The 27656-nt window shown below is 41.7% G+C and overlaps 1 protein-coding gene across 1 annotated transcript in view; it reads left to right on the forward strand.

Moving 5' to 3' along the window:
* pcdh11 (protocadherin 11) overlaps positions 1-27656 on the forward strand; it is a gene marked incomplete at its 3' end in the record, with an annotated part of 148518 nt that overhangs the window by 9565 nt on the left and 111297 nt on the right. Inside the window, exon 3 of the mRNA XM_084042045.1 lies at positions 5298-7805. Within this exon, the coding sequence (XP_083898171.1) occupies positions 5298-7805 (2508 nt within the window). The remainder of the gene's footprint in view (positions 1-5297; positions 7806-27656) is intronic.

The following is a 27656-nucleotide window of genomic DNA, read 5'->3' on the forward strand; positions in this document are numbered from 1 at the left end:
ACCAAATGTTCTGCTCATTACAATGATCATCTGCAATCATTTGCTTTGCCCTTTTCACAATACGATGCTTTTTCAAACCCCTCGCCTAGGCTGAGGATTTTATTAAAGAAATGTTGCTCGAAATGCTCTACAGCATATTTGGCTCTGTATCCCTGATTCAGTCCTACTTTAGTTTTACAGTTCTGCACTTTTTTTCCATCACCCGTCATTTACATGTCTAGCCGGTCACTTAAAACACATGGAGAGGCACTGCAGGACATTTGCAACTTTTTACACTTTAGTGTAACAGTGAGAAGAGTTTGCAAGCCTTTCCTAGAATAGCTCCTGGCGCCAAGCCACCCATTGGACTATCTTCGTATGGTCCCCTGAGATTTGTCTTCGAGGCTCCCTGAGAATAATAGTTCTCCCAATGTTCTCGTGTTGTTCAGGACATGATGCTGGAATAGCTACCACTGTGTGGCACAGTGAGGTATGCTTACTGAAACAGCCTCCCGCTCCACATGTAGCCCACTTTAGCCGCCATCATAAGGAATGGATGAATGAGACATGATAGTCTCTTTGCCTTGTGCACACGTTTGTCCTTTCTTTTCCATAGCAAAAAAGGGACAATGGTTAGTAAGCCCACACAGCTTTCCAGCAGCACACATAATGCTTTGTAATTGCAGCCTGTGTGAAATTCTGCCATTAGCATTGGCAGCACTGTGTTACTTCACCTGAACTGCAGCAAAGGCGTCCTAAGAAACGGTCAAGGTCAGAGAAAGTAATACCATGCATGGATGGAGGAGGATCCTCCATGAAAGCAGATTTGATCACTTTGAGTATTCACAGGGAAACTCATATGCCCTCATTGAAAAAATCCTCAAGACTTGAAACAATTTTTTGGTTTTTGGTGTCGTCCTACTTCTCTCTGGTAATTTAAAACTTTGCGGCATCTTACAGCATGCTCTATGAAACCAAACTATCACCTGTATTTCAATGATCTCCAAAAGGATTTCAGAGGGGGCATCTTGTTTGAATCACCTTGTATGGATCAATCATGCTGCCACTGCAAGTTCTATGACAGACCATTAACCATATATACTTAGTTGACCGGGGTCCTCTACATCAAATCTCTTCACCAAACATAGCCTATCTACAAGCTCACAACTCTTAGCAACAGAACACATTGTGAGCTTGTAGATCTGCTATTTCCGCTGAATGTTTGCCCCAGAATAGAGATGATAATTGGTTAACCTGGATGACCTTATTTTGGTTCAGGGATTTGAAGCAGGTACTCTTAGTGTTGCAACTGTTTTGAATTTGTTGTGCCATTATCTTGCTGAAATGCGTTTAAGTTGCTGGAGTGGATTCTTTGGTTAATAGTTTTTCAAGTGTGCACAACAGTAATTTCATTTCTATTCCATTGCGAGCCATGCATGATTTGATACGAAAGGCATTTGTGCAAACTCTGCTAATAGCCAACATTGGGATCCTATATTTTTATAGATAGATGCAGTGGAGTGCTATGTAGGCTGAATGGGCCGACTTTCAGGCACACACCTTGCTGTCAAGGATTTCCAGTTTTCATTTTAATGTAATTTTGAGTAATTATCCTCTATGAGCTGTTGACAAAAGGAAACAAACAATACCCTGCGTCCTTTGAATTAATTATATGCATCAGATCATGGCCAGGGGCAAGAGTAAAAGAGGGATAGGGGAAACGTAAGAGGGAGAAATGAGAGAGAGAGAGGGATGAAAGAGGGAGGGAGGGAGAGAGGGACAGAGGGACAGAGAGAGTTTCTATCAGCATTATAAAGAGGTGCTATAGCTCGTGATGAATAGCCCTCCCCAGTTGGCCCCATCCATGGGCATCACCGTGACTAGAGTCTCCCTGATATATTCACAGCCCAATCTCAGTCTCCTCTGAGTTTTAATAAGGTCATCAACTTGACTGAAAGATGCATCCACAGATAATCTAGCGCAGTCAGAATGTCTGCAGAAGGGGATTCAAATTCATCCTTCCTTCATCGTTAGCCCCCTTTCCCTTTGTCAGCAGCCCCCAGTCATTTTCATTTAAATTGGCCAACTTTGATTTGATCGTGTGCTGCACTCATTCCAAATATATGTATGGCACTGATTCCCCTGTCTGATCGATATGAAAGCCTATGGCCTTATAGTGTGGAATCAAAACTGTATAATCGAAGTTCAGGAGGTCGCGCACAAGTGAGGCAAAAGAATCAACTATGTTGACCCGGATTTATACTTAGTTGCGTGCTGGTGTCATGCACAAAAAATTGCCGATCTACAAGCTCACAACATGCCACAATGCGTTGTAGATCGGTGCACGCACAACAAAAGTATATCAGGGCCATTAAGATGTGCACACATGAGCCTCACTGAGCCTTAGGCGTTACCATTGAGTCATTCATACTGTCTTTTGCCCGTGCCTTAGCCAGGCCTAGAACAGCCAAGTTTGTTGATTAGGGTTTGTGCCATTTACTCTGACCTCGCTCTGGATAAGATCGTCTGCTAAATGCCTAAATTGTGATTGTAATTGTAGGCATTTAGCAGAGTGGTTTGTCTTATCATAACCCAACAGCTAATTCTGCGTTCAAGAGGATGCACAGACCGAGAGATAGGTCTATGAAGCGTATTGAAATGCGCAGAGTGCAGTCTCTTCAGTTGTAAAATTATGTGAAACCAAAGACAAAACCATAGCAGAACTGCCGTCTCATAAATCACCATGCAGCATTGCCTTTGGCACATTGGCCTGCCTTGACATATCGCTATCAACAGTGCTCATGTACTGTACTAATATTGTATGTGCCAATACACTGGCCTTATCCATGACCTACATGACATACAATGACCTGTACAATTGTGGTTACCGATACTATACTGACATTGTTGTGTAGGATCTAGGCAAGGCAAGGGAAGTTTATTTGTATAGCACATATCATATGCAAATGCTATTCAAAATGCTTTACATAAGGCATGGAAAAACATTTAAAGAGAAATAAAGAATAGAATAAATAGAACAGAGGGGAAAAAATAAAGGTCAAAGTGCAGTTATGGTTTTATTTATTCTCATATTATCAGCAATCTGCTGTAGGAATATAGAAGGAATGCATGCATGGTGACACATGCATGTACACTGCACAATTTGTCCATAAGACATATCTGCGTCTCCTCATATATCCATATGTCTTGCCTGGTTATCCTTTCACCATTTCCCTCTTGCCAGAAAGATCACAAAATAACCTTTGAATGATCAATCCAGCAGCGTTGGCTGCATTAAGTAGTTCTGTCAATCACTAACATAGTGACAACATTCCCCCGGCAAGCAATTTTCGAGAGTACACAATGATTTACATGCTGCCGCCGCACATTTCCTTCTGTCTGCTACAACAGTATATCGGCACCAGAACGATGCTGATTTTTAAAACCTACTGGAGAGACTTGTGCATGCAATTTGGTCCAAATGTTCCTTCTCTTCCCCTCCTCGCACAGTGCGAATGTATGTACGGTATCTTAATCTCATTTGATAGCTGTGCCTAGACAGAGTAATCTCCTACAACATTATGTGCAGCATGAAGCTTATCTCTTTAAAGAGGATGCTTTTTCTTGTTTTAGCATGAAACTGCTTCTGACTGAAAGAGCTTCAAAGGGCTTCTTTGTTTCATAATGTGCATGCAGCTCATTCATGGGCTTGATCTTCTTATTTCCTTCCCCTTCTCTCTCTCTCTCTCTCTCTCTCTCTTTCTCTCTCACACACACACCCACCCCCCTCTCTCTCTCTCTCACACACACACACACACACACACACACACACACACACACACACACACACACACACACACACACACACACACACACACACACACACACACACACACACACCCACGCACCCCCATTCTACATTTCTTTCTCACTCCTTTCTCTCTAATTTGGAAGAATCGATGGATCCCTACCACATACTGCATCTGAAATCATAAAAGTGCTAGTTTTTAAGGGGGAAAGGCAATTACTGGGAACAGTAAGTGCCAGTTTCTCATGGGGATTACATATGCATTTGTTTTCATTTTCCTCAGGCTTCACTTTTGCCTGGAGTTAGTCCTTCTAGGATGAAAAGCCTTTTCTTAATGTGCAATTATTATTATTATTTTGTAACTCCCAATCTTTAATCTGTGGTCCAGCCTCACAGTGCATTTAAGGCTGTCTTTGAAAATGTCTCTTGCATCACAAACTTTGAAATGTCGTGGCTTCTATCTCCTCAATTCCAGCATAGACACAGGAGAGGGGGGAATGAAATCTCATTTTAGTTAAGGCAGATGGATTGCAATAAGTGAACTACGGAGCTAAATTACTCTCTTTCAAGTAGAAGGATGAGAGTAGCTCATTGAAGTGGTCGGTCACTTCGTTTTCTAAAATCTAGTTTTAAAACTATATATACTTAGTTGACCAGAGGCCCCTATGGCTCTATACTAGGCCCCCTCCTTGTTTACCTCCACACCAAATCACAATGCGTTGCAACACTATGCATTGTGAGCTTGTAGATCTGCTATTTCCCCCGAATATTCACCATAGAATAGGGACGCAAGGGTTCCTGTGGTTCACACATGCTGTGTTTCATCATTGGTGGCAACAATTCACACACTGAATAGCTGAGGAAAAAAAAAACGCCTATTAGCCTACCTACTGTACAATTTATAAACATGTATGCTGTGCATGAACCATTGAAAACAACGTGATGAGTAACCCAGGACTGCTGTTGAAAATGTGTTTCTTCCATCCCTAGAGCTGGAATATAATAGAGCAGTGGCAGCCTCATTTAGAACAAGCTGGGACTATTTGTTGTTTTTCTCTAAATCCAACATTGACATAAACCTTTCGTTGAGAAGGGGATTTCAGGTTTTATCCCAAAAATAAACATCGTTAGGAGCTTTTTTAACTTCATAAGGCTATTGAAGAACTTTCACCCTAAGGTTTTCAAATGCATGCTGAACAAACATTGATCCTCTAAAACAAACAATAGCTTTTTCCACGGCATGCGGTTATGTTAGTGCGATACCTTGACACTACATAAACAACCTCCACAGCATTCCCATAAAAACGCATCATCCTTACTAACAGCACTGCATTCATGTTACAGTATGATAGGGGTCTAGTAATTTGCTCTGTATTGTTCTAGTTGAGTTATGTTTGATTTATTATGTATATGTATATATCAATTTGTGTTATAAAAGTCATGTGACATCATATATCAAATGTTTCATGTAACGACAATAAAGTGTGTCCTTACTGTTTTGTCTTTGCAGAGTGTTAGTGAGTTTGGCCTGGACATCATCGAGACTCCTGAAGGAGACAAGTGGCCCCAGCTTATCGTACAGCAGAATCTGGACCGTGAGCAGAAAGATACTTTTGTAATGAAGATCAAGGTGGAGGACGGGGGTAACCCTCCCAAGTCTAGCACTGCCATTCTCCAGGTCACCATCTCTGACGTCAACGACAATCGACCTGTCTTCAAGGACACCGAGCTGGAGGTCAACGTGCCCGAGAATGCACCTATGGGGACGTCGGTTGCCCAACTCCATGCCTCAGATGCCGACCTGGGCTCCAACGCTCAAATACACTTTGCCTTCAGCAACCAGATCTCTGCCTCAACCAAACGCCATTTTGCCATCGACGGCTCCACAGGACTGATTACCGTCAAACAACCACTGGACAGGGAGGTGACACCAGTTCATAAGCTCATTGTCCTGGCTAGTGATGGCAGCTCCACCCCCTCCAGAGCCACAGTGATTGTTAATGTAACAGATGTTAATGACAATGTGCCATCCATAGACACTCGCTACATAATCAACCTGGTTAATGGGACTGTTCTCCTGTCTGAGAATGCGCCTCTCAACACCAAAATAGCCCTAATTACAGTCACAGATAAGGATGCTGATCTGTTCGGCAAAGTAGCTTGTTACACTGACCATGATGTTCCCTTTCGTTTGAAGCCAGTCTTTAATGACCAATTCTTATTGGAGACGGCAGCTCCTCTTGATTATGAGACTACCAGGGAATATGCAATTAAGATAGTAGCCTCGGACAGGGGGACACCTCCACTCAACACTTCGGCCATGCTTTTAATTAAAATCAAGGATGAGAATGACAACGCACCCATCTTTCCCCAGCCAGAGATCCAGCTCTCCATTCCTGAGAACAATGACCCCTCTACACAGCTGATAAAAATCAGCGCCACTGACGCAGACAGCGGACATAATGCTGAGATTATTTATACTCTTGGCCCTGACGTACCTGATGGGTTCAACATAGACAGACGGTCTGGAATCCTCTCAGTTGGCAAACGGCTGGACAGGGAGAAACAGGAGAGGTACTCATTCACTGTCATAGCGAGGGACAATGGCTCCACGTCCCTGCAGAGCAATGTCACTGTCAGGCTAATCGTCCAGGACCTTAATGACAACAGCCCGGCTTTCACACATCCCGAGTACAACTTCTATGTGCCTGAGAACCTGCCTCTCTACGGAACTGTGGGCTTAATCACAGTGACAGACGCAGATGCGGGGGATAATTCCATTATAACCTTGTCCATTTTGAATGGTAAAGATACCTTCATCATCGACCCCCAGACTGGTGTTATCAGGCCCAATATCACCTTTGACAGGGAGCAGCAAAGCTCCTACACATTTATGGTGAAAGCGCTTGATGGAGGGCAGCCTCCCAGCACTTCCTATGCCAAGGTCACCATCAATGTGGTCGACGTGAATGACAATCGCCCCGTGTTCGTCATCCCTTCGTCAAACTACTCCTACGACCTCGTGCAGTCCACCACCGCCCCCGGTGCCGTGGTCACGAGGGTGTTTGCCATTGACAATGACACAGGTATGAATGCTGAGCTGCAGTATAGCATCATCAGCAGCATTATCATCACCTCGAGGGTATCTCCTAGAGGTCTCTTTTCAATAGACAAAACGACTGGTAACATAACACTGCAGGAGAAGATAGTGGCAGCCGATCAGGGTCTGCATAGGCTGGTAATCAAGGTCAAAGATCTAGGCCAGCCCGAGTCATTGCACGCCATCACACTCATTCACCTATTTGTAAATGACACTGTTTCAAATGCCACCTTCATCCAAGAGCAGTTGCGGAAGAGCATGGAGGTGCCTTTGGACCGCAATATAGGGGACAGCGAGGTCACACCGCAAGCCAGTGGATATGTGATTGTTGTCATAGCTATCATAGCAGGCACTATGACTGTCATATTAGTGATTTTTGTTACAGCCTTGGTACGTTGCCGCCAGACGCCAAGGCATAAAGTGGTGCAAAAGGGCAAGCAGAGCGGCGAGTGGGTGTCGCCCAACCAAGAGAACCGTCAGATTAAGAAGAAGAAGAAGAAGAAGAAGCGTTCCCCTAAGAGTCTCCTCCTGAACTTTGTGACCATTGACGATTCCAAGCCTGACGACCCCAGCCATGAACACATTAATGGCACATTGGACCTCCCCGTTGAGCTGGAGGATCAGACCATGGGGAAATACAACTGGGCCACGACGCCCACCACCTTCAAACCTGACAGCCCAGATTTAGCCAAGCATTACAAGTCTGCGTCCCCTCAGCCCACCTTTCAAATCAAGCCGGAGACTCCGGTGGCCCCAAAGAAACACCACGTGATCCAGGAGCTCCCCTTGGACAACACGTTCGTGGTGGGCTGTGACTCGCTCTCCAAGTGCTCCTCGACTAGCTCCGACCCATACAGTGTCTCAGAGTGCAGCTGTCAGGGGGGATTCAAGACCGCGGGGCAAATCACCACCCGACAGGTAATTCATGACTTCCTTTTTAAACCCACCCACACCAGTCCCCACTCACACTCCCCCCGCTGTCCCATGGTAGGTGATGTGAAGGGGGGAGGGTGGCAGCATGGAGCCAGGGGACTCCACCACACAGACCACCATGTCTACATGAATGTCATCTGTGCAGAATACTGAACATATAGTGCCTGTTCTGACTAAACCCTAATTTCTCTTGAAATGAATCCAACAAATCCTTCGGGCATACGGTCCTTTATAACCACTCTGTAATTGCATAACCTTGTTTTTGTTAAAGCTCCTTTCAAAAGTTGAGAGCAATGGCAGTAGTGTAATTATAGTACAGTAGCTAGCCTTGAGAACAGTATGGCTGGTGACAGAGCTATAGGGAGACTGGGAGAGTTATCCATGAAGCTAATTGAACCCTGCACAGCTGTGTTTGAGTTCATGCAGGGGCAGACCTGTGTGCTAATCTTTTTGACTAACATGTTTAAACAAGCCTGGCTGTCAGGTAGAAATAAAATGGCAGCTAGACTGACAAGGCGAGATGGACCACTCACTTCATCAAGTGTTCATTTAGGCAAAAACAAAAAAGCAATAGTACACCCCTGAAAAGAATGGCTCTAGATGTGCTAAAACAGACTCGATAGTAATAATCCTACTTTTTGCCGCTTCTGTCCTCAAAATCCCAAGCACCATACTCCTCTGCCAGTGAAGTTTTGCGGAGAGAAGCTCATTTGAATGCCAGGGTATAGCACCAGGGCTTATGACTCCCTAAGAGATGTGCCAAATGCGAAGTGCCCCAATAAATAAAACCTGGTGAGGGAAATAAATGTAAATCAGAGGTAAGGAGAGGTGGCCTTGCTCAGCTCTGACAGCCAGAGCAGAGCGCCGTGGAAAGAGACTGAGCACTGCAATGGGAATAGAGAGGGGGGGAGGGAGGGTCACCAAGATCAAGGTGACATGGAGCCTCGGGACCAATATACTTAAACACAGAGGGAGTAGTAGTTCGTAAAAAAAAGCCCTACTGGGCCGTCGTCACATTTAACTCATTAATACTCTCTCATTAATAGCCCAATTAATGCTGAAAAGGCCGTAGCATATACATACACAGCCCCCTGTACATTTTCGAAATGAGATCATAAAGGACAGAGGATACAGGGTTATGAGAACGTAATTATGTGTGTGATAACTCTATTCCTGATATGCATTATTGAGTAATGTACATATGGATATGTATTGCCACGATCCTTCATTGTCAGGCATATTGGTGCTGTGTGTAGAATGTAAGTTTGTTTTATTATTTCATTTTCTTCTGTTCACTAGTTTGCGTTATGATTTGTTTCCAGTTTGACTCCTTTCCTATGGTTTGCTTTTTAATTTCTTTCTGGTCATTGTTGCTGGGTTGCTGGTTTGCCTCTGCCTCTATATTTGTCATTGTTTTGATCATAATTATCACATCTGCCATTCATTCGATTCTGGCTCAATTTAATCATATTCCATCAATAATTGATTTAGTTTGATAGGGTACTTGCTTCGGATTCTGTCTGGTATCGCATTGCACACAATTTCAATTTATTTGCCTTCTATTTTTTCTTTCTCCCAATATATCCTTTTCTGTGACATTTGTAACTGTTAGAATCCTTTTTTTTGTACATATTGTAAATGACTAGTTATCCAGTGCAGTGTTACGGTCGAGATAATTCATGGAGACACCCACACAGAGTTGATAGTCATTTGCTTCAACCGTCTTTTATTTTAAACCCCAGTTAAGAGACATGCCCTGCCATGCCACATTATACATAAGCCTACTACATGCCCTACGTACTAAGGTACATTAAATTAAGAATATTTTTATACTTCTCACTGTCAAGTTGTCAGAATGACTTTCCTCTCTTACTGGTTGTGACTGGTTGTGGGTCTGAAATATGCAGAAATATTCAATCAGTGTTTTCCAGTTTTATCCTCCTGTATGAATTTGATGAATGGTGGATTTAAATTGATTTGCACTTGTGTTGCCGCTGAGAAGGGAATCCTTTGATGGTAATATTTCAAGCATGGATGAATATATGATTAAGTATCTAAATTAAGTCTAGGTGCGTTTGTTTGCGTCCTAGATTAGTTTCCTTAACAGAGGACAAATTAAATGTCTGGATATAATATTGTTAGGTTTGGGCATAAATCTTTGCTGCATTTGAAAATTATCAAGATAAATCAGTCCTCATTGCTTCCTTCCACAGGCCATAACCTCAATGATGTTAAACAGATAGTACATTTAAATTCCTCTGTCCCCTTAAGCAAATGACAAGTGATGCCTTTCTCTTTAGACATTAGATTTCCCACCAGTTTTAAGTATGCTTATTTAATGTAAAAAAAGAAGGGGAAAAAATAAATCACATGAAGTCTTGCCTGATGATAATCTACAGCTGCAAAGGTTAATTAAATGCACTAAAGGGTTAATCACTCGTAATACAATATGATTAAAATCACTGTAATTAGGTTTCAAATGAGGCCGATAAGAAACTAGAAAAAAGGCAGCCGTCCTTTAAGATAATCAGAAATACCATGTGCTATCTGTGGGTGGATTCTTCAGGAATGAGACAACATCTGACCTCCTGCCCTTTCTGCTGTGGCCCTGCTAGAAGTCCTCATTTGATCCCATCTCTGTGCTTCTTTTGGACTAAATCTATTTTCACAAGAGGAACACTTAAAAGAGCAGCACCCTCATCAAAATACCTCTCGTTGATTCAATCTAAGGAAAGGTTTTTTGGAATATGTCTCAGATTCAAGCTGAAATGTGTCCGTTTTAACAAAAGCCACATACTGTATATTCTGCTGGTGGGAGCCAGCCTGAATGTGTAATACTAGCAAGTAAAAAGCACAAATCACAGGAAAATTGTCATATATTCCTCGTTGCTCATGAAAGTGACAGACGGTGGTTTAGTGCCCCCAACAACAAAAAAAGGACAGATAAGACTAAGCCCACCCATGGAATAATAATCAATGTGGCGGCACGCAGAAGGAGATGTGCTTGATAATGAAGGTCGCCGCAAATGTTTGTTGAGACTTTACAAATGTAGCCGCTAAAGAGGAAAGCTTGTCAAAATACTTCAGAGACCACATATTTGCACCACCATATGGCCCCATTATACAGCGAGAACACAATTTGTAACCTCAACCCCCCTCCCCGCAGTCCCCTCCTCCCCTCCGCTCTGTTTTTACTCATCTCATCGTTTTCTTTTATCTTACCCCGCTCCACCACCCCTCCCCAACCCCGCCACAGCGATACTGGAGGTCAAATCTCCCTGCAGTGATGAGGAATCCTTGTCAGGGCATGCGGTTTAGTGAAAGCAGATCAAATGCACATGCCGCCTTGCTTGAATGATGTCGGGCATCTACATGAATATGCAGGATATGTACCGTATAAAAGGCCAGTAAACTCTTTTTGCTTGGCCTACATTTCCGGGGCCACGGTGCATGCGGTCATCGCTCGATCGCCAAGCTGACCTCGCGCTTCGTAGTGTTCAGGAGAGAGTCCATTAGCATACTATGTACAGTACATACATTATGCTCTCTATAATGCACTCGTGTAGGCTGGGCTGAATTATTATTTTATTTCGTTTTACATAATGATTCATGTTACCTTCCTTTAAAAGAATATAAGACAAATGTCTTGGACAAGGAGTCTTGCAGAAAACTAAATCTCTCTGTAATATCCATTTATTTATGAGGGTGAGGGATGGGCCCTTCACCCTAGCCACCCATGGTGGGATGGTGAAGCTGCTTACTGTGACTCATGGTGATGACCATAGCCCAGCAGGGGAAGAGACCATCTTGTTAAAAGGCTAACTATGATAGTAAAATGAAATTGGATGCCAGTGTCCGAATGGTTGTGACATCATTTTTTTAAATGTATTTATTTATTCATTCTCATTCATTACTTATTTATTACAAAGTCATCGTATCTGTAATCACCATGCCTTGCTACCATAAGTATTTTGTTGGGTCAAGATATTACTTGAATCAGACATTGGCGGTTGTGTCTCTAAAGTTCCGAAAGGACAGCCAAATGTCAAATCTGTACCTATCAGAGGAGCCACTGGCAAGGGTCCCAATGTGTGGGCCTAAATTGACTCAAACGGTTTTCTGAGGGGAAATGAAGAGTGCTGCACTAGTGTGGTGGGAGACAAACACTAATTCGACCAAATTACATGCTCTGATAAGTACAGGAAAAATCCACAAACGTGTTACACCTGTAGCATTCTTCAAGGAAACCTGACAAGATAATGACTCAATTGCCAGCTGTGCCTTGAAGAATGCTCCCCCCACCCCTATCTACTATTCAGAGATTTGTATTTACTGTTAAGTGTAGCCTCACACACTGATAAGGCTACAGCTTAGAGTTCTCAGAGCTCAATGATATTGTAACTACAATCTCCCTATATCTGTCTGTCTCTCTATATTTCAGGAGACGGCACTGAAACCACCACACTATGGCACACTCTGTGGCACAGGTACAGCCCGCTCCCACAGGATTAAAATCAATCTCTAGCTCACACTACCTAGAGAGAGAGAGAGAGAGAGAGAGAGAGAGAGAGAGAGAGAGAGAGAGATTGAGAGAGAGAGAGAGAGAGAGAGAGAGAGAGAGAGAGAGAGAGAGAGACGAAAGAAAGAAGAAGGAATGAAAGCAAGAACCTAAGAGGTGAAACAAGTACTTTACTGTCTCAACAGCCTCAAACCCTACCTTTACATTGAAGTAGGAGAAAAGGTGAACTTGGAGGGTGGGTGAAAAATCACAGACAGAGATGAGTTACATCACGTTGCCTGCCTGAAACGTATGACAAAGCTCTTCATGTGAGAGTGTGTTGGGGTTTGAATTGCTTTATGAAATCCTATGCTATTACATAGCTATGTCACTGAGGATAATAAGATGAAACCCTCCTCCAAACATCCCTCACTCCACCTCCCGAAAAAACCCACTGTGTATAAAAAAAAAACGAAAAAATGGTGACAAGTACAGTCCGAGGATCTGTAATGTATGTTTATATGTATGTATGTATATCTATCTATTACAGAGTTCATGGTGTTTATATTTATTGACTCTTATTTTTATTTTTAATCTTTTATTTTATATTGTTTTCAAAACTGCCAGATAGGCCATTTTATTTTCTAATGTTCTGTTTTTGTATCATTGGAAGTTGCTCTTTCTGGGCTTGCTCTTGGAACTATGGTGATGTTTTGATGCTGCAAAGTCTACCAACAATAGGCCACAATTGAGCCCAATCACAGTGTAACTTTTCTGTCAGCTATTGCCTCTTTTTATCCCACTTTCAGTGCCACTGGTAGCATTGTTCGTAGTGTGTGGCTAATGTTAACAGTAATATGCATGGCCCCACAATACAACGTAGAGCTTTACAACTGTGCTACTGGTCACCACAGTGTTATTATATTTGGACAAATGATGGGGGAAGTTTAGTATTTTAAGCTAAGCCACAATCACAAGGGACTTGCTTGGGATTGGGACATAATCAAAAGCTGTTTATGTAGGGCAGAATTGATGAGCATTAAGCTTAGTCTTTTGTGGGCGGCATTCAACTCCTTAGTCACATCCGATTTAACCTGTGAGATACATTATTATTTAAGATATTTCCAGATGTAGAAAATTACAATCCTCAGGCAGTCGTAATATGACTTGGTGGGCTTAAGCAAAAATCACTTTTATTTACTTGCATTTATTTGCGACAATACATTATTTAAATGTATGAAATGTTGCGATGAAAGTCCATTGAACACCAAAACGTGGAGGTAATCCAGGCTTTGATTTAAAACATTTGACAGAAAACACACTGATGGTGCACTTGCAATTCTTTAGGGCTTGGGTCATACGGACACGGACACACGCGCGCGCGCGCACACACACACACACACACACACACACACACACACACACACACACACACACACACACACACACACACACACACACACACACACACACACACACACACACACACACACACACACACACACACACACACACACACACACACCAGTGACTGGCGCAATGGGTTAGTGGCATTGTTGTTCAATATTCATGTTAATTGGTAAAGTAAAGACTGCTTTGGTAGGTAACACCTAAATGGTACAATACAGTACATACATATAACTGTAGAATTAGATCCATTAAAACGGACATAACTATTAGTTGGTTGGCGTTGTACAAATGGACAGCACTAGCAGCCTTTTTTATTTTATTTTCCTTACTGTTCTTGTTGAAACATGCCATGATTTTGAATATGTCCGATTTAAAGCTTCTAATTCTATGTATATTAGCTCCTAGACATCCAGGCGTTTCGACTGGAGGAGGTATATTCATGTAATTATGGTATCCAATGTATTCACTACTGCTAGGAGCCACAGTATGAACTATACATAGCATCATAGCACTGTGTAATGATTAGACTTGCCTGATCCTTGGGGAAAAGAAAAAAAAAACGTACATGGGGAGAGCTTTTATCCATGTAAGGGAGACAGAGAACCTCACTTTTATTCAATGTGAAGTACGATATGCACCTTACATGATCTTTGTAATTGACTTTGATTTGCCAGTGTGTGGAGAAAACTGTAAATGTTTTGTTTATGTATGTGTGTGCTTCTGAAATTTATTAAAGTCTTTTGCATTGTATTGCACATTTCCACGACTCTTCTTATTCATCAAGGCAAAAACGTATGTCAATATCCAGCCTTATTAGACTTTAATTCCCTGCTCTGTGAGCTTGTTGTGACCACCAAAGAGCTAGATTATACAATGTGTAGTCTTACTGGACAATACTAAGTACATGTACTCAAGTACTGTACTTAAAGGACAACTTTGTTTTTTTACAACCACGGTTTATGTTTTAGCTTGTAATTAAAGCAAATAAAAGATGAGCGTCAATTTTCTTTCATTTACTGTTTTCTATAGTTTTAGCAATTTTCACGATATTTTTTTACAGTGGGCAGGGGCATTCGGGCAGGTGGCTAAATATGTCTTTTTTTACACAATAAAAAAGGTCCCGTGGTCTTTGATGGGCAGATGTAAGTTATAGGGGGCTCGAAGAGCTTCTGTAAATAATAATAAAGAAATCGCCGGGTTATTGTGTAAAAGAATACATATTTAGCCACCTGCCCGAATGCCCCGCCCATTGTAAAAAAAAATGTAACGCTCATCTTTTATTTACTTTAATTACAAGCTACTGTAAAACATAAACCTTGGTTGTAAAAAAACAAAGTTGTCCTTTAAGTACAATTTTGAGGTATTTGTACTTTACTTGAGTATTTCCAGGCAAATATTGTACTTTTACTACACTGCAATTATTTGAAAACTTTAGTTACTGGTTACTTTGTAGATTTTGATTATTATTACAAAACATACATTAACTTCAGCCCTATCTACATTTCGGCCATTTGAAAATAGCCGATCTACAAGCATCGCGACTTATTGTGAGCTTGTCGATCTGCTATTTTCAAAAGAGTTTTATACATTTGAAAACTTGAAATGGAACATTCTGCATAATGAGTACTTTTACTTTTGGTACTTTAAGTACATTTTGATGCCAATACTTTTATACTTTTACTCAAGCACATTTTGAATTCCAGACTTTTACTTGTAACTATTTCTACATTGCAGTATTGAAACTTTTACTTAAGTAAAGCAATTGAGTACTTTTTCCACCACTGTTTGTATGATGTGTATTATAATGCAGTCGTGCACTGTCTAGGTCAATGCTGGCCAAATCCATTTAACCTGTGTGTGGGTGTATTGGTCTGGACTCTGGACACCCTTGATTGGCTCATGTTTGAAGTCATACAGTAGGAAGAACTGCCTGCCCCCACCATTCTTTCATTCCTTTTTCGCAACAACAAGGCGCTTATCCAGAGGAGAGTAATGATGAAACGATTTAGATATACTGTACATCTCTCATTAGGAAAAAGATTACAGTCAAAAGTTATGGAAATTTGGAATAACACCATCCTTTGAAGTACACGGACAGAAAGCATCAGAATAGGGGCTGCTTTTTTTGGAACAGTACAACTTACTTTCTCTCTGTATCTCCTCCAGAAGAGCTGATAATGATCATTTGATAATGAGCACCCTGCTATTATGATGTACTGTACAGTGCGTAGAGCACAAGCGGGGACTGAAGCTTTTGTACATCTGAAAGAGATTGATGGTTGTACAGCAACCACCACCCTGAAATGGCTGTGTGGTGATTATTTTTTTTATGTTTATATTTTTACACATTTTGATACAGGCTTCTGAGGCATACATCGGAGTCAGAGCATCGGCAACAGAAAAATGTTTAATTGCTTATCAAAGTTACTTCATATTTCAAAACTGAGACGGCTAACTCTTTCCCTGGAGGGAAGCATGTCCTCAGTGATTACAGAAAATAGTTCACGCAATCCCGTAAAGCATGCACATCCTGACATTGAGGGAGCACAAATGACAGCTTTCTATTAATAGATTAATGTAAACCTGCTAAATGTCTTGTTCCCACTTTGAACCTAATGAACTTGAGTGAATCGTAAACTAAATGGTGTATGCCTTTGAGCTTGATAAATTGACATTTTATGACTCGGGCTTTCATGTTGTGCATCATTAGGTAATGAAATGCATTTGAATGTGCCAGAACTTAATAATAAAAGTTCAAAGATACTACATCTCTAATGAGTCTTAACATTTATGCATAAAAAGAGAGTGGGCGATACATGGATTTTCATTTGCTTCAAAGTGCACAGTCAAAGAAAACAAAAGGTTTACAACAGAGGAATGCCTTTGGTATGTCCACTTTCCTCCTCTTTTCTCATAGAAAAATACAGTTGTTATTTACGGTCTTCCTCTCAACATTACGTTTGTGATTTCAGTTGGATGGCATCGTGTCCATTTCCAGTGATTTTTATCATCTACAGAATGACTTTTAAAGGTTGTCCCATGGTTGTATTACAGTATGTCAGTGAGAGGAGCATTTCCAGAGTTGCTTTCCTGACATATTGATTCATGATTTATGAGGATGTAGTATTCGATTTCATCTAACAGCCCAGGAAGCTGGTCATATAGTAAGTTTGATTACACATAATGCAATGAAATCTCTGCATATTACAGAGGAATACACCGCCCCCCCCCACCCACCCACCCACACACACACACACACACACACACACACACACACACACACACACACACACACACACACACACACACACACACACACACACACACACACACACACACACACACACACACACACCCACACACACACACACACACACACACACACACACACACACACACACACACACACATGCATATTATAGAGGTGTGGGGATAAAAGAGATATCAAACTGTTCACTTCATTAAAATCTTTTGCCATTTAAGTATCTTCTCATTAATGTATATACATTGACTTCAGGCTTCTTTTCGCAAAAGGTTGTAGCATCCGATATTTCTTGGAGCCTGTACTGTGTATGGATATTTTCATAATGCACAATTGCTGGAGGCACTGCATCTATTGATTATGCGTTTTTGCTAAACCAGTTTACAACATCGTATGTTTGATTAAAAAGCAGATTACAATTATCGTTATTGACAGACCTGAGAGAGGTAACTCATTTACTTTCCACCACTGGTGGACAAAGTACTCAACCCCAGTACTTGAGTCTAGGTATGATATTACTCAACTACAAGTGAAAGTTGCACTGTCAAATTTGTACTTGAGTTAAAGTACTGGAGTACTTGCTTTTAAAAATGCTCAACTATTAAAAAGTGCATGCTTTAAAAAAAAAAGCTGACTGCATCGTGATGCAGCACGTTGTCAGCTTGTAGATCTGCTATTTTCACTATATTTGAAATGGGGCTTAAGTGCTTAATTAATAATGTATTTTTTCCCTTCCTAGAAATGTAGTGGAGTCAAAAGTACAATATTTGTCTTTGAAATATAGTGGAGTGAAAGCATCCAAAAATACAAATACTCAAGTAAAGTACGGATTGGTATGACCCCCTTCCCTGTGGTCATAAGTGAAAAAAAAAATACTTGAGTACAGTACTCAAGTAAAGGTACTTTGTTACTGTCCACCACTGGTAATGATAGCAAAAACCCACATTTCTTCACATTGCATTGATTTTCAATTCCATTTTAGTTCATGCCTTTCCACATCTGTTGCAGGAGGGTGAAATGACAGCTACTGGATTTATTGCCGATATTCTGAACTAATTAAGCCCCATACATGATCTTTTAGCCAGAACAACTATGATAATGACTAAATTAATTTGTTTGGGGTGGCATTAATGGACCAAAGCTGTTCACCCATTTATCTGCAATTAAGAGACGTTCATGCAATTATTTCTTGTACGTCCTCTCAACTTCTGATCTACAGTATATGAAAGGGAGAACCACAAAGTCACCCTGGAAATGATTGAGTTCTTGGTAGCGTAGTCCTGCTGAAAATAAAATAAAAATAAACCGTCTCGTTTCCCCGTCGTTCATGAGGCATTTGTTGTTAAAGGTATCCATGGGGAGGTGCAGGGGAATTAGCCAAGCAGCAAGCGTATCCAGGGTATGATGTGCTGGTACCCTGAAGCGGTACTGACTGTCTAAGCAGGGGCTATTTATGCATGTGCTGTGCAATGGTGCAGGAAACAAGAAGATGCTGTCTAGCTGTTGCACTCCACTCAAGGCAGCACTCCACACAATTGCTGCCAAATCTCTGCCAAACTGAATAATTCAATCATCCCCCCATAGCTGCAGCAGTCTAGCTACCTTTGTGTGTGCAACAATCAAATCAGCGTGGAAGCCCGCCGAGTGGTTCTTTCTGAGACACTGAGTAGCCCTACAGCCCGGAGATTGTTTTCATTGAAAACAATTCTGTTGATTAAACGAGGTGTGACTGTGGAGCAGGGATCTGAGTAACATCGATTGCCTGTACAATTGTTTGTTCCTTGTTAAAAGCGTGATCTAAAACAGTAGTTGTTGATAGTGTGCAGAAGAACATATGTGTTGTTGGTTGTTTTGGGTAGACAGTTTGGTGCACTGGAGAAAACTCAATTCCTTTTTTATCCACAAAACCCCCCTGGTAGTGAAATCCACTGTGATTCTGTTGTGTAGGTTCAATAATGGGTTGATGACTTTGGACAGAGCAGAATTCTTTTAAACATCATTGTTGGTGCTTGGTCTGTTCGAGATTGCTTTTAGAATTCAAGGAAGGTTTACAACTTTTTTTTCATATTTCTTTTTTTTAGGAGACTCTTCCTTTTTTGCTTTAATCGCAAAACATTGATTTGGATAGACCATGTAGGTTTAACACCAAGCTTCTGAGGGAAACTGTTTTAAAAGCATATAAAAGCATGGTAATGTGAGGGAATATTAGATTTAATTGCAGAACTTGTTTATTTTATTTTAATTGGTAGTGCTGGTGGTGGGGTGTTCTGTAAAATATCAACTATCAGATGAGTTCTGCTTCATCTACATTCTGTGGGCATTTCCAGTGGAGCTACTGTATGGCAGGAGAGAGGTTGTTTGCATTGAAATTCTTCCCTCATTTTACCCTCTTTGAAGCATACAGTGGAAAACCTGTCCAGCAATCTATCATGCTGTGGGGGCTAATAAAGGCATTTTTCAAACCTAGCCACGTCCCACTGTGGGTCATTGTTCAACACCGGGTGATGCTGCGATGTGGTCTAATCCAGAGGCTTATTTCTGAGATGCATCTGAACTGTAGCAACCCGACTAAATTAGTTTGCTTTCAACCAGTTTCAGTGTGTCTACTCTACATTCAAATAACTGCATTGGAACAACTTTTGGTCGACTAGTTTGTGCCAACATGCTAATCCTTGAACTGTATGGTTCCTGAAATAGGTTCCATATATGATGGTGACTTTCAAGGAAACTAAAGTGTGTTTGCAAGCAGAAGGTAGCCAGATTGAAGGACATTGATTTAAGACACTGTCCAAGGAGGGCCACGTCTGTAGCCTTCTTAATCCCAGTAATCCTTTTGCAGAAGTCTTGATTTGCTTTTGTAAAAGAGATTGAGAGATAAGACGTCCGTCCCCTCCTTAGAATAGCTGATAATCTGGCTTGATCATAGAACTCAGGAGGCATTTAGCCAGCCTTAGCAGTTGCCCAAGCAGATGGTACTAATGGGGGGAGCTGCAACCATATCCCAAACTCTCCTCTGCTCTGCACCCCACCGCCCACATTAGGAAAAAAAAGAAGGGAAAAAAAAGAACAGTAGGATGATAATCAATGTTGTTTACTTTGCTGCTTGACTCCGTAAATACTTTCAGCCAGATTATAGGCTTTTCCAGGGGATAAGCGGGAGACAACAGACAATTGCCTTTTTTCCATCCTGAAAGTATCCGCCACGAATGAGTTAAAAAAGGCGATTTAGAGTGGATGCCGGCTCTTAATTCCTGATTAGTCCTGTTGCAAACAGAAATTAACTGGACAGCGTGCTAATCACCACTCCTCAGACTCCATCTCTTCCTTGGAGTGGACATGCCATAGCAGTGAGAAAATATCCCATGAGTGATATCTCATAAGTAGCCAGTTTTTGCAGTGGACATCATCTACTCGAGGGTAATTGCAGCACTTCCAAGCCTGGGCAGCATGTATGCTACACTATGCTGACGACATAGCAGCAAGTCATGTATGCTGCACAGTTGTCACACAAGCAGCCTGGCCGCCTGTCCTACTCCAACCATACAGGGTATTGGTCTTCCAGTAAATCACAATACCGTAGGTGCCAAAGCACCTTCATTCAATGTAGTCAAATGTATATCATAACCACAAGATTAAGTATTATGTCTTCTTTGGGACTGGGGTAATGCAATACCTCTGATTACACCACATGCACTGTATAGAGGCATGGCTGCATATAAGCCATTAAGTCTTTTCATATTAGTTTCCTAAGCCCACCTCTTATAACCTTATGCCTCTGGCAATCTTCTCAGCTTGGACTGAACTCCTGCAACAAAAGCATTTGTCTAATGAGATCAGTCCATTGACTAATTGCAAGCTAAGAGCTGCATGAGTGGGATGACTGGAAAGCTTTTGCATGCACCAAGGAACCATTTTGCCGATTCATTTGATGCTTGCTCCTCTTTGTTTATGCAGGTGTGTACTATAAATGGATATTGTTGCTGTCAGAGTCAATTTGAGGCAGGGAAACGAAAAGACAACCAGAGCCTCCAAATTCAGCCCCCTCAAATGTGCTTACAGAGCAGAGTTAATTTATGGACAGGCGGGGGACATGGTGATTTCTTTTACGAGTTACGCTCATCTCATTTGCTGACAACCATATGCATTTAAACATCCTTGAAATTATGTATAGGACATACAGTGTATTTAAGGAAAAAAGCAGATTGCTTTCAAGACAATTACTTTCAAATGTTCATGTTCTGATTACAACAATGGTTCTTACAGTAATTTTACACCTTATATTTAAAAACTGCAAAAACAAAGACTGCTCATCACAAGCGTGTCATGGTATGTTGTTTGGATGTGTACGTGTCCATCTGCAAGTAGCTTTACATGGTGTCATAAATAGATAATAAATAGTGTACCCCAAAACAAGTCAATGCAAATCATCAACTGGCTGGTAACAGAGCAGCATGGCTCTTTCTAATGGCTCTGATCCCTGACTGTGCCAGTGGCACGAGACTGTTGGCTCTTTGAGCTGACGCCAAGGCATTAGATTATACAGTAAACACAACTCTCAAGTCCTTAGGCCTTTAAAATGGTTATGGGATCATGCCTTTTCTGTAACAGAGACAGCACAAACTCAAGCAAAAACTCTTGCTATGAAATACTTGTGCTTGCGTCACATGTTAACGCTGATAGGGCACAATAAAAAAGTACATAAAAAGATGTAGTAATAATAGTTCACTGACCCGTGTGCGTTAGACTGAATAATTGCTGTGTTTCTGAGATTACAGTAAATTCCTCCATACAGTGTGAACAGCGAAAGCAAGAAATATGAAAGATGTAATCAGGGATATTGTGAAGAGTATTCTTAAATAATGTGTGTGATACTCAATAGTGACCATAGAGAAATGATGTGTGCAGCTTGTACCCAAGGCCAGTCAACAGATTATTAGATGTAATTTGATAGTTTTGTCACAGCGGCTGTAATGGTTGGCTGGCCAGATCGTGCTTTTAACAAACCTCTTGATATAACCCCTTGAATGCCCTTTCTGTCATTACACCTTGCTTTTAAATCGAACTTTCTAGATTGGAAGTAGAGAGTTATGCAGTACAAAGGACACACTTGCATTTACATTTAGCCCTAATAGGATATTGCACACATTCTCTATCACATTATACAGCTTGACTGAAACCTTTGAGACAAGAATATGTCAGCTTTCACAATCATTTTGGTTTGAGGTCTCCTTTTCCAATAAGTACATTTTGCAGCCAATCCATTGTTATTAAAATAGAGGGATCAGGATGACTCAGTCCCATCTCCCCTTAAGCATCTTGGTTTGTTAAAACTACACCAAGAGCCCCATACATGCAACAACATAAACATCGTAATTTCCAGGAATTATTCATGATACTCCCCCCAAATTAGTTTTCCCTTCTGGTTAGCTATGATAGTGTTTGTTTCCTCTTTTTCTCCAAGCATGTACGAGTGAGAGGAATACAGTGAAAGTGCATTATTCCCTGCATACATTATCTATCTTCCACACATACTGTATACGTAGATAGACAGGCAGCGGCTGTGTTGGAGTGCACATGTGTTCAGGCCCCGAGGAAATGGACAACACTTCAGTGAATTGCGCCGACCTTATTGTATTGTGTGGATGATTGTGTTCTGCTCCCCGAGATAATGACTCTGCCCTACTTTGACTTTGAGGCAGTGACCTGAAATAACGCACACGAGTGAAATGGGAGCCTGGATGAACCCAAAAGTGATTAAGGTCACCAAGACACCACATTTGTTTGACCCCCTCCCCCTCCCCTTCCGTGACTCCCCATCGACCGTTGTCTACAAATCCGTAGGGAGTCTTTTGTGGAATTCCTCCTTGATGCAAATACCGGCCATTGATAACATGCTTGCAAATAGTGCCATGATGATTAAACGCCCTGTAGCTAGAACAATCTGGATTTTTTTTCATGCACACAATTCTCCCAGGGGGTGGAAGAAAACAGGAAAACATGTTTTTATTTATTTATTTAGATTTCCTGCTTGACATGAGACGCTTGGAGCTTGTCTCCTTATATAGATGCATACATGGCCAGATTAATTTCATCCAGCACACCATCTTCTTCTTCTGAATACTATTATAGTTATTATGGATATGCACCAGAAAAGTCAGTCACAGCTTTGCTGCTTGAGTTGACCTCATCGTTTTTAGACTGGACAACAATATGATGTACTGCATAATCAATGTTTGCCTCTACGCGTGTCAAATATTGCTATGTGCTGTCTATGGATGCTGACAGAACAAAGGAAAAGTCACTTGGGTCACAGTGCGGGTATCAGTGGAAGTGCACAGTAATGCGGTGCAAAGTCAGTGGGTCAACACCATTAGACTATGCAGACAGAGCCAGGTAGTGTTTGTGCATCCGTCCTGTCCAGGGGGGAAAATAGCAAGTTAATTGAGCTGAGCAGTGCATCTCAAAAGATGATGCTGAACCGAAGTCAGACATTCCCTTACATTAGACTCCATTCTGCTACATGATGCATTATTTAACACTGTCGCTAGAAAAAGTTTCTCAGCACAGGTCTCATTGACATGGTGCATATACTGCATTTATGCTTGGGGGGAAACATGGATAATATGAGATCATGTCTGCCTCTGGAGGGTGGGATTCACTGGGTGGTTTTCCAGCTTGTTTTTGTGTCTTTCTATTCTGCTGGGGATCGGTACACAACTCTTCACTATAGCCTTAATACTCAGATAAAAATGACTCTTCCTCTGGTGTGCATGTAAATCAGAGAGAGGGGATATTATGAAATAACGAAGTGTTCTCCTGCTTTTTCCGAGAAGGACCGCTGGGACCCACTATTTTTAGACACAACAAAGAGATTGCCAGGGGTGTCCAGTCTCTCCAGTTCTGAATCTTTTCCCCCCCTGCCTGTCAACGTACAACTTCTTGTCTCACAGCATAGCGACAACATGTGAAGGCATGGTGGTTAAATTTATCCCCCTAGACAGTGTCCATTAGGGCTCAGTGGGACCCACTGGACGGATTGATGGATCTATTATTGGTCAATGTTTGTGATCTAATAAATGATGGATGTCGTCCTTAACACCGGCAGACTTTTTTTAAGCAGTGTTGATATCCTCTGTTCCAGGGTGATAGTAGCCCTGTAAGATAACCCTCCCTGATGGCAGTAAACGCTTTGTCACTCAGACAAATATGGCAGATGAATACTCAGCGCGATACGGTGGTGTTTGTCATGCTCCGAGTAAATGGGTTTAGCGCTGAGGATCCGGCACTGAAAGGGACAGAGTTCTCCACACCCCAAGTTAAGAGTCTTAAGAGGGATCGCCTTGTAGTGCCCCGAGCTTAATTGATAATCTTATATACCCTACCAGATCTTATCCCCTTTGTCCGTTATGTTGATGTTACAATTTTCTCTTTCGATATCACCATTATGGGAAATAGATTATTCATGCATGCATGCGTTTTATTCTGTCATAACCCTTTATAAGATAAATTCCCTTAATATATACCATAATGCCATCATCTACCATATGCTCGCTGCCCCATTTGACCTTGACAATGTGAATGCATGACAAGATTTTTGCAAAGTTAGATTTTTTTATTTTTCATTTTTTGGCAAGTAAGGGTGCCTACTGGAGATAACATACTCCTCAGAGGTCATTTCAATGACTTGGAGTAATGTGGGTCGTATGGTCATGGGTTCAAATTCACTGGGAAACCTTGTTCCTGGTGAGTGAGATATTCCCTCTCTAGCAGGATCCGATTATACAACAGTGTCCGGATGCTTATGCACGGGTGGTCATTCTGAAGACTATTTCCTGAGTGCAGGGCAGCACATATGGGTTCTGGTGATAACGGGTCTCTACCTGTATGCATCAGCATGGTTTAGTGTGAAAGTAATAGCAGTGTCTGTTGTCCTTCTGAAAGATGTCTTCTAAAAATGAATTCATGTCACAGAAATGGAGACCTATAAATGTATCCGTAAGGTTCAGGATTAGAACGCCTCCAAAACTAACCGTCCTTGACTGCTCAACTTTAAAGAGAAACTATAAAAGGCAGGTCATGTCAAGACACACATTCTCCGGCAAAGTGAAGAATCCTGCCTCTTATCTGTTTGATTTTGCACTTAGGGATTTTTCTTCATCTTCTCCCTTCAAACGTCAAGTGCCAAAGTCATTTACATGCATTGGAGGCAGCCAGGGTTAAAACAAAGCCAGGCAAACTTAACACTGTCTGGAGGCATGCTGTGCAAGGAAAAACTTGGAAATTTGAAGTGGTGGGTAAAATAAGACAAAAGAGAGCAAGGAGGGACAAGAAAAGGAAAGGAAAATGAGGAAGATAAGGGGAAATAGGAGGAGGAGTTATGAGGTCACTGAAACACAGAGGATAATTCAATTTGACTAAGACTCCCTATCGCTTCATGCAACTGGGGGATTGACCTGGCTCCACCAAAATGAATTAAAATTCATGAGCTGTCCAAGAGTAAGCTGCTGGGAGTAAGAGGTGAGCATGATACAGTTTGGAAGAGGTGACATGATTTTTTAAATACATTTATTATTTAAAATAATAAATAAATGAAAGTATTAGTTTACCTTTAAATTAAAAGCAGCAGGGCTCCCGTGGAGTAATCTGATCCCACGTGTAACTCATTTAAGGCTGAATGAGCCTCTACTGAGTTGGCCAGCAAACTAGGGTACATGCCTGCGTTCTCTTAACTCCTCTTTTGGCTCGATGCCTTCATTCAAGCTAAGAAGAAGAGCTCAACTATCTGCACTCTGCAATTGCATATCTTCAAGTCAATGCTAAAGCAACTGAGCACCAACTCTTGCTAGTTGCTATGCTAAAATGTCTCAGTTAGATTTGTAATCTTTTACTGATTTGTGCTGTGACGCCCTCCACGCAGCAAATGCTGACATTTAAGGAACACACACAGCACATTGCTCATAATGCTTCCCCGACTTGAAGAATCAAATGCAAAATCCACTGTTTGACGTTCACCCATCTACAATACAAATAACTAATTTATCAAATGTGCTTAAAGAGGCATACAATGGGCAGAACAGAGAACATTGTGTATAGCAAGGATAATCCCTTAGAAGATTTATCCTGACGTTGCCTTGAGGGGAACAGCGTGAGCAAGAAGTAGATCTCAACCCATCCCCTCTCTCTCTCTCTCTCTCTCTGTGAATGCAGTTATTATCGGAGCTCCCGATCATCCCTGTTATGTAGTTATAATGCATTGTGTTCTTTGAAATTCCAGTTAATCCTCCAAGTGAAAAGATTTAACCCAAGATTACACATATTCAATAAACTTGCAATGATACAGTTACTCATCTCTACAGTCCCTGAGGCAAAGACATGAGTGTGTTTGTGTGTTTACATATTTGTGTGCATGCATGCGTATGCGTCCATTCATGTTGATTTGCAACTGATTGTATGTTGTGGATGTGCGTGTGTGTGTGTTTGTGTGAGTAAGAGAGAGAGAGAGACAGGGAAATATGTCATGTAAAGTAGGTCTGTCATCATTCCCTATGTGGGCATCTTTGATTGTTAGAAGATAGCAGGAACAATACAACCGTTGCCCCGACAGCCCCGAAGCTTCCCTCAAGCTACTTGGGTTCAATTGTAGACTGTTTGCATGAACTGAGCATGAAAGATAAACCGGAGACATGGATTCAACACCTTGTTCTCTGTTCCCCAGTGCTCAAAGATTGTATTACAACTGCGAGTGCCTCGATTTGGAAAGAAACAAACCACTGCGAGTGGCGTGGAAGTATATTTGTATAAAATAGTGAATGTAACCACAGAAAGAGCAGTGAGTGTCAAGATATTAAGTAAGGGCGTCTGGGTGGCGTTGAAGCAACACACTCTTCCTCCACCACAGAGGCCTGGGTTCGATTGCCAGGTTGGGCCGGGTGCTGTAACTATACTTAATTGGCAGTGTTCGCAGGTGGGAAGCGTAGTGGTTGGTTGAGGGGGCCTGTTCAGCAGGGAGAGTAACTAGAGCAGTTTGCATGAATCTCTGTGCTGGATACACTCTCCCGGTGAAACATCTAGCTGTCAGGTGAAAAGAAAAGAAGCGTCTGGCAACTCCATGTGTGTCGGAGGAGGCATGTGGCTGTCTAGACCCTCTGCAGACCAGAACAGTGGGGGTTGGCAGTGACAGGGACCACAGTAACACAGGGAGGTATAGGCAACGACTACTTTGACTTTGGCCTCTTTATTGATAATAAACATAAGTAAAATAAAAGGTGTATACATTGTCACACCATTATCAAAAGGATAAAAGTAAAAAAGCCAGTGGCTTATTTCCTTGCGGAAAATGTCCTTGTGGGCAAAGTGTGGGTGTGCCTTCCACACTAGGGGGTAGGGATTTGATACCTGAGGAATACAGGTAGTCAATTTGGAGTTGGGATGTTATGCTTGTTTGTGCTATTCTAGCAGACCACATGTACAATTGCCTACACATTCTGCCTAAAGATCGATCATGTCCTGTGGCCTTCGGACCGTGTACTTTTAATTGTTCAGTATACATTTGTACATGTGACGCAAATTATGTCACTCTAGTGCCGTGATGCATATTACGTGACCAACCAGTGCATCGTGCATGCGAACTTGCGCATTAACAGCGCAAGGAGCAGAAGACGAGGGT

This window comes from Gymnoscopelus microlampas (assembly GCF_963454915.1).
Source record: "Gymnoscopelus microlampas genome assembly, chromosome: 18".
NCBI lineage: Eukaryota > Metazoa > Chordata > Actinopteri > Myctophiformes > Myctophidae > Gymnoscopelus > Gymnoscopelus microlampas.